The 6,875-nt window shown below is 37.4% G+C and overlaps 1 protein-coding gene across 1 annotated transcript; it reads left to right on the forward strand.

Moving 5' to 3' along the window:
• Nucleotides 1-229: 229 nt before the first annotated feature.
• On the forward strand, nucleotides 230-1,259 carry HS3ST1 (heparan sulfate-glucosamine 3-sulfotransferase 1; the record flags this gene model as incomplete). The annotated part of the gene is made up of 1 exon (XM_079534497.1): nucleotides 230-1,259. Exon 1 carries the CDS (start codon nucleotides 297-299, stop codon nucleotides 1,257-1,259), a length of 963 nt encoding a protein of 320 aa, XP_079390623.1. The 5' UTR covers nucleotides 230-296.
• Nucleotides 1,260-6,875: the final 5,616 nt, after the last annotated feature.

Below are 6,875 nucleotides of genomic sequence, written 5' to 3' on the forward strand. Positions count from 1 at the left end.
AAAGAATTTAATTCTCTCCAGTGATTTATGAGGTAGAGTTCAGAAATCTAAAGAAGTTGGTTCAGTTTTGAAAATCAAAAGATACTTGTAGTGTGGCTTTAGTACTAATATAGCTGAGTATAAAATAATGAGCCTGTCTTATTTTCTTTTTTCTTTCTCTCTCTCAGAAAAGTTTCTGTCTGAGAAATACGCATCCACTCAGCAAAACAAAAACAACTTTTAAAGGCTGTTCTCGGTAGAAATCACTCCATGCCCCATTACCTGCTTGAGTGAAACCAGACTAAAGAAGTTCTGTCATGGCAGCTTTTCTGCTGGGAGCTGTGCTGCTCATTGTTCAACCTCAGATAGTGCCTTCCAGACCGGCTATAAATTCAAAGGCTGAGACTTCTGCTCAGTCTGCTCAGAGAGAGCTTTTAAAGAAAACATCTCAGAAAAATGACTTCAAGGAAAACATTCATTCTAATGGATCATGCCGGCAGCTGCCACAGACTATCATTATTGGAGTGAGGAAAGGTGGAACAAGAGCTTTGTTGGAGATGCTGAGTCTTCATCCTGATATTGCTGCAGCAGAAAGTGAAGTCCACTTCTTTGACTGGGAAGATCACTATAGAAATGGATTGCAATGGTATATTAATCAAATGCCATTCTCTCATCCCCATCAGATCACCGTGGAAAAAACTCCCGCATATTTCACATCACCTGAAGTGCCTGAAAGAGTTTATAACATGAACCAATCTATGAGACTACTCCTTATTTTAAGAGACCCAAGCGAGAGAGTACTGTCAGATTACACCCAAGTGTTCTATAACCACATGCAGAAGCACAAGCCGTATCCCTCCATTGAACAATTCCTGATTAAAGATGGTGAACTCAACGTGGACTACAAGGCAATAAACAGAAGCTTATACTACGTTCACATGCAGAACTGGTTGAAGTATTTTCCCCTTGATCATATCCACATTGTAGATGGGGATAAACTAATCAAAGATCCCTTTCCAGAAATAGAGAAGGTAGAGAGATTTTTGAAATTATCACCACAGATAAATGCTTCGAACTTTTATTTCAATAAAACTAAAGGCTTTTACTGCCTAAGGGACAGTGGTAGGGAGCGTTGTTTACATGAGTCAAAAGGACGAGCTCACCCACAAGTAGATACTCGGTTACTTGAGAAACTGTATGAGTATTTCTATGAGCCTAACAAGAAATTTTTTGAGCTTGTTGGCAGAACATTTGACTGGCACTCATTTGTGGCAAGTTAGTGGTAAACGTGAGAACCTATGTTCTGGTGTAAATTTAAAAAGGGCATTTAAGCTATAATTTATTTGTAAAAATTCATAAATACTTCTGTACAGTATTAGATTCACAATTGCCATATATACTAGTTATATTTTTCTACTTGTTAAATTTGAAAGCATTTTGTATTGTTTTTCATGGTTGTTAACATTGTGTATGACGTGTCTATATGAAGAAAGTAAATTATTTCACTGCAGAAGGTGCTCTCTTGAGAATGTGTTGTCTTTTTAATAAATAAGAAATTCATTTCAACAAAACCCTTCAGAATTATTTGAATACTTCAGTCTTTCTGAACTTTATCCTCTAGTTGCTAATGAATATGCTAAACTTTCCATTTCTACTTTTATTGCTCTGAATTGTGGTCTAATAATTTCTTTTTATCTGCAAATATTCTTGTAATTTGAAAATTGTTCTATCCTGCTTTACAGAATTTTTTCTTGATAATGTTGTATTTATACGTGTTGGGACATGCACACCTAAAGGACAGTGGAAAACTGTGTCATAAAGCACGTTAACAGCTGTATTTACCTTCCTATTTAATGCTGTAGTAACTGCTTCTCAAATACTTTGGCAGAACCCTACTAGTTTCACGGCAAACTTTTAAAGATTCTGTGGGGAGCAGCTCATGAAATCAAAGTTAAGTGCAGAAATTGATTAATCTAAAACCTTTCTACAGTCTCTGAATGTATATATCCTTCATTATGAAAGAGAGAGGTTTGAGAGAAGAATATAAGCAATATGGGGACATTTTAAAGGCTGCTAACTGCTGTTCCTAAATTTTATGACACATCCTTTCCCACTATTGAAAACCAATGGTTACATAGAAAAATTAGCTGGTCTACATTCCAGTAAGCAGCAACTTCATTCTTATAAATATTAACACATTTTTACTGTATTGAACACTTCTCAATGAGTTGAACAGCTGCTTCATGTAACTTAGAAGTGCCCACGGGCTACTATTCAATTAATCTCTTTCCAGGAAATGTAAAGCCAAACTTTGGATCCAGCCTCGGGTACCATGGAATTAACTCAAATTCCAGGAACTTTTATTGTCTTCCATCTGCTAAAAATGGAAGTTAGATGCTAGTACATTGGTAAAAGTTACAGCTTTTCCTATCTATGTTAGTTCTGATGTTCCATTAGACATCAATTTCTGGCATTAGAGTTAATCCTGTTTCCACAGAAGGCTTCTATAGTGCTTTCATTAAGAGCTAATTTTCATGTTATGATCTAAAACATACCCTTTGAACATTCAGTGGCAATACCCTGTACATTTAAACTTGTTACTGATTGTTTCAATCCTTCATAAAATTTAAATAAATGTAGATAGGTTAATTTTTCCCAGTGAGATGGTTCAAACTTGGGCACTGTGACAAGGTACCCTCTGGGTGTAAGTATCCCATATTATGCTGCTTGCATGAAAATTTGCAGATGCTTCCCCTCTATATCCCACTACTTGTGCACCTGCCCAAGCTGTATTCAACCTCAGAGAGGTTGTTGGTGTTTGTTTCATAAAGTAGACCTTTGATGAAAGCCTACTATGAAATGGTATTGTACTCAATAAAATATTTTCTGAATTGCATCTTTTTCTCTTTGTTCATAATTTTCTAGTTTGAAAGATGAAATTAGGATTCAACTTCAGTTTAGTCTCCAGTTAAATGTTAAGAGTTCAGTTGCAGCCCAGTGGATCCAGTGAAGAGCAGTTGCTAGCTGCTGGATTGTTGGCCTGCATGGTCCATTGCTGGGTCCACTCAGAATATACAAAGAAGAGTGGATAGTTTCTGCTGGCAACAATGTTGCATCCTTGATAAGGCAGATACCAAAAATAACAGGCTTAATTGAAGTACCAACATGGAAAACAGAAACATGGAGAGTTTTGTGTAAGGAGGAACAGAAGAGATTTTGCTATTCATTATCATCCCATTTCCTTGCTAACTCTGTAGGAGCCATCTAGACCTAAAAGATTTTGGCTCACAAGAAGGGCTCTCTCCTCAATACAGTCCCACCTTCACTTCTGTCTTCTTGTAGTCCGTTTCACTCTCTACCTTCAATAACTTTCTGCTGGGAAAGAAAGAATTCTGCTGGGGTATGTGGCCATGTGGGTGCCACCTTTCAGTCACAGAGCCAGATGAATGTATGAAGGCAGGGATGCCTCAAGTTACACATGGTGGTGCAGCATATGACATAAGCATATAACAATACCCTCAGTATTGTCACCTGTTGGTACTGAGAATGTTTTTAGATGTACAGTGCTACCTAATACCAGTATTTTGACTGCAACTAAGCAGGGCACATCCTCTCACTCCCTATGTCTCTGCAGATATACCTCTATAGAACAAGAAGCAGAATAAGAACCATAAGAACCATCAGCTCACCGTTGCTTTGTTAGTAGTAGTAACATAATACCTCCTGCCATATTCTCTGTAGGATCAGGAGGCAAAGTGACCACTTCAGGGGGCCATCCTGAAGCACAAGCTCACAGGACTCACAGCCAAGGCCTTCTGTTCAAAGGTGTCCTCAGACACTATATCATACTGTAGTGTACGCCATGTGCAGGGATGACACAGTTGTGCAGTACCTCACCCTGGAGCTTACCGCATGGCAGCGATGGGAATGAACAACTACTCGCACCCTAACAAATAATAAAGGTAATATTTACCTGCCATTGTGGCCTAAATTCAAGGGTTACAATGCTTAAAATTTGGCTTCAGAGTGTGAATTCTGTTTTAGAAGAGCTACATTCGCATTTTCAGATGCATCGTGGTATTTTCTTAAAATGTGGTAAGCAACAAAAATTCAAACAGAAGAAAGTGATAAGAGAATGAAAGAAAGAGGCTGACATGCATTCTAGTTGGTACTGTAGGAACACAGTGAGCTTTGAAGTCATTCCATATTTATTTGGGTTAAAAAATCCCTGAAAATATCTTTCCACTGTCATGCCATACAGGTATTTGTTTCTGTAATACACTACCATTTCAGGTTTAAAGTACAACCACTTGGGTGTAGCTACAGAGGCCTATTTCTGCAGGGCTGCTAGCCAAGTCTGTGATTACTCTTGCGATTGTAAAATAAAAACAACGTTTTATGAGAATTCAATGTTCAATTCAAAGCCTACCGCTACCCCGGTGTACAAGAACAAAAGCCAATCAAGTTGTTAATCAGGGTTGTAGGACTAAGCTGTGCCCTTTGCTTCACAACGTGGATTACTGCAAGTCTTTGAAAGCAGACACTATACTCACAGAGGACAAAGTTTAAACTATAATGATTATTCTGCAAACACTTCTAGTGAGTATGAAAAGACAAAGAAGTCTTCTTGGGGGGAAAAAAAAAAAAAAAAAGTATGTGTATAACTTCATTATTAACATCACTACAAGTTCTGTTGGTAATGCACGTCCTTTGCTGTTCCTTTATATCGTTTCTGATGTTGTGGGTGAAATAACATCTACTGTGTGCAAAGCAACAGTGTTTTGGGGCAAATAATTGAAAAATCCTTTTGTAAATCTTGCTTGCATCTGTTCAGTCCGGCAGTTTGGCAATACTATACTCATTGATTAGTGTGTGAGATTTACCAGCACAGAGTATTTTAGATAGAAAATTCCTTACCTTGGTACTTAAATCTAATCACATTTCTTTGTCTGTGTGTATTTTCAGAATCATCTTCTGCAGAAAGGCTTCTTACTCCTTGTCAATCACACAGATTTTGAATGTGTAAAGAAAAGTAAGATGCTTTCTTCTGCTTAATCCAGGATGGCTGACCGGACTTGTAAGGAAGTTCAGACTTGCACCCTTCAATTTAGAGGTTCTGCATTAAAACTACTACTCACAGAAATATCCCTTCTCCTTTCTCTTTATCAAAGTCTCTAACATCCAAATCCTAATTTGGCTTCCATTGTGAATGATCTTGCAGGAGTATATGAAGAGATGTTATCTAATACAACAATAAAGTAATAAAAACTACTGTAAAATGATAGATTAAACTAATATCTGTAAAAAAAAATGCATTGAACTTGTTACTAGCCAGCTGAATATCTGCAAGCGCTTGCCCCCAGAGCTGTAAGTATCATTACTGTTTTCTCATTCTAATAACTTTTATTCATAGGGTTCTGCCTGAGCACCCAGTTACATTGGAAAGACTGTATGTTCAGTCTTAATTCCTTCATTATGCAATTGCACTGACAAGGCTAGTTACAGACAGAAGCCATACAAAGATATCAGAGTGGGGAGAGGAAAAAAAAAAAAAAAAAAAAAAAAAAAAAAGCAGTGATATTTTGCTTACCAAAAATAAATGAAATTGTGTTTATGTATCTTAGTTAATTAGTAAAGGAGAGCAGTGCTCTCTTTTCTTACAACAGTAATCCATCTATGGTAAATTTTCTGCTTAACGCCCACACAACAGTTTATACTGTTTTTAAGCCAATAGCACAATAAACTCAACAGTGATGCTGCAGATTTTAAATGCCTTCTGGAATATATAAAATATGCAAGTCAGAGTGGGGAGCAGCTGGATGCAGAGGAACAGCTGGTCTCATTGGGCTGAAAACATTTTTGTTTAATGATACAGGACATGAATTTCTTGGCTTGGGTATCACTTTATGACGTCTGTGAAAGCGATGTCTTCAACTAACTTCCAAGTCATTCATATCATCAGAATGACATCATCTTTGTACTTATTATTGATATTGTGCTCTGCCAAAACACACCCCAAATGGCAGGTGCATAGGGGATCCCTCGCTATAAAAAAGCAACTGTAATCCAAAGCAGACACATAGCTTCAGTTACGTAGGCACAGCAGCTTCAACAGAGAGCTGTTCTGAAGAGAATGGCAAAATTCTTGACTTAAGTCGGATGTGGGCTACAGAAACAGAAACCTGTATGCATACACAGAAAACAGCAGAGCAAATAACACACTCTCCCCTCCTGGGTTCTCAATCAGTCACCATTCTTTCAACAATAATAACAATCTGCAGTTGCGTTTCCTTAAAATGAACAGGCCTACCTCCAGGACTGGGTGCCATTCACACCAGATAACAGCACCAAACAGCAGAGTCCTTACAATATTTTTTACACCATGCAGAGTTCCCAGGTAATCTCCTGTTACTGCATTTTGTGAAATTCTTTTTTCCTCTCCAGTATGCTGCCGTATCACATCTGTCCAATAAATTAACTCTGTGAGAATGTAAATCATCTATCTGATGGTACTTTAAAGGCCATTCAAATTACTGGGAAACTATAAAATTATAGAATCTAACATGCACTTTGAGTATATTTGCTCTGATATATTTTTAACTTTAACTGAATAAAATTCAGCTTATTTGGTCTACATCATTGCATTGCAGAAGCAAGTATTGTCACACAGCCATAAGTGAGCAATTACGTAATGCACTTGGTAAATAGAAATGCATAATCAAAAGAACATATTGCTCTTCCTGCTAGAGCAGCAGTTTATTATTGTCAATAGTGTGGCACTTACTCATAGTGTCACTATAAATGGTAGCAGTATTTCTTTTGAAAAAAAGGAATCAGAGAATTGTTCCCTAGATGCATGTAGGAATGAGTCTGAACAGGAGTGCATGTTATGTAGT

The sequence above is a fragment of the Tetrao urogallus genome (assembly GCF_951394365.1).
Source record: "Tetrao urogallus genome assembly, chromosome: 4".
In the NCBI taxonomy this organism is placed as follows: domain Eukaryota; kingdom Metazoa; phylum Chordata; class Aves; order Galliformes; family Phasianidae; genus Tetrao; species Tetrao urogallus.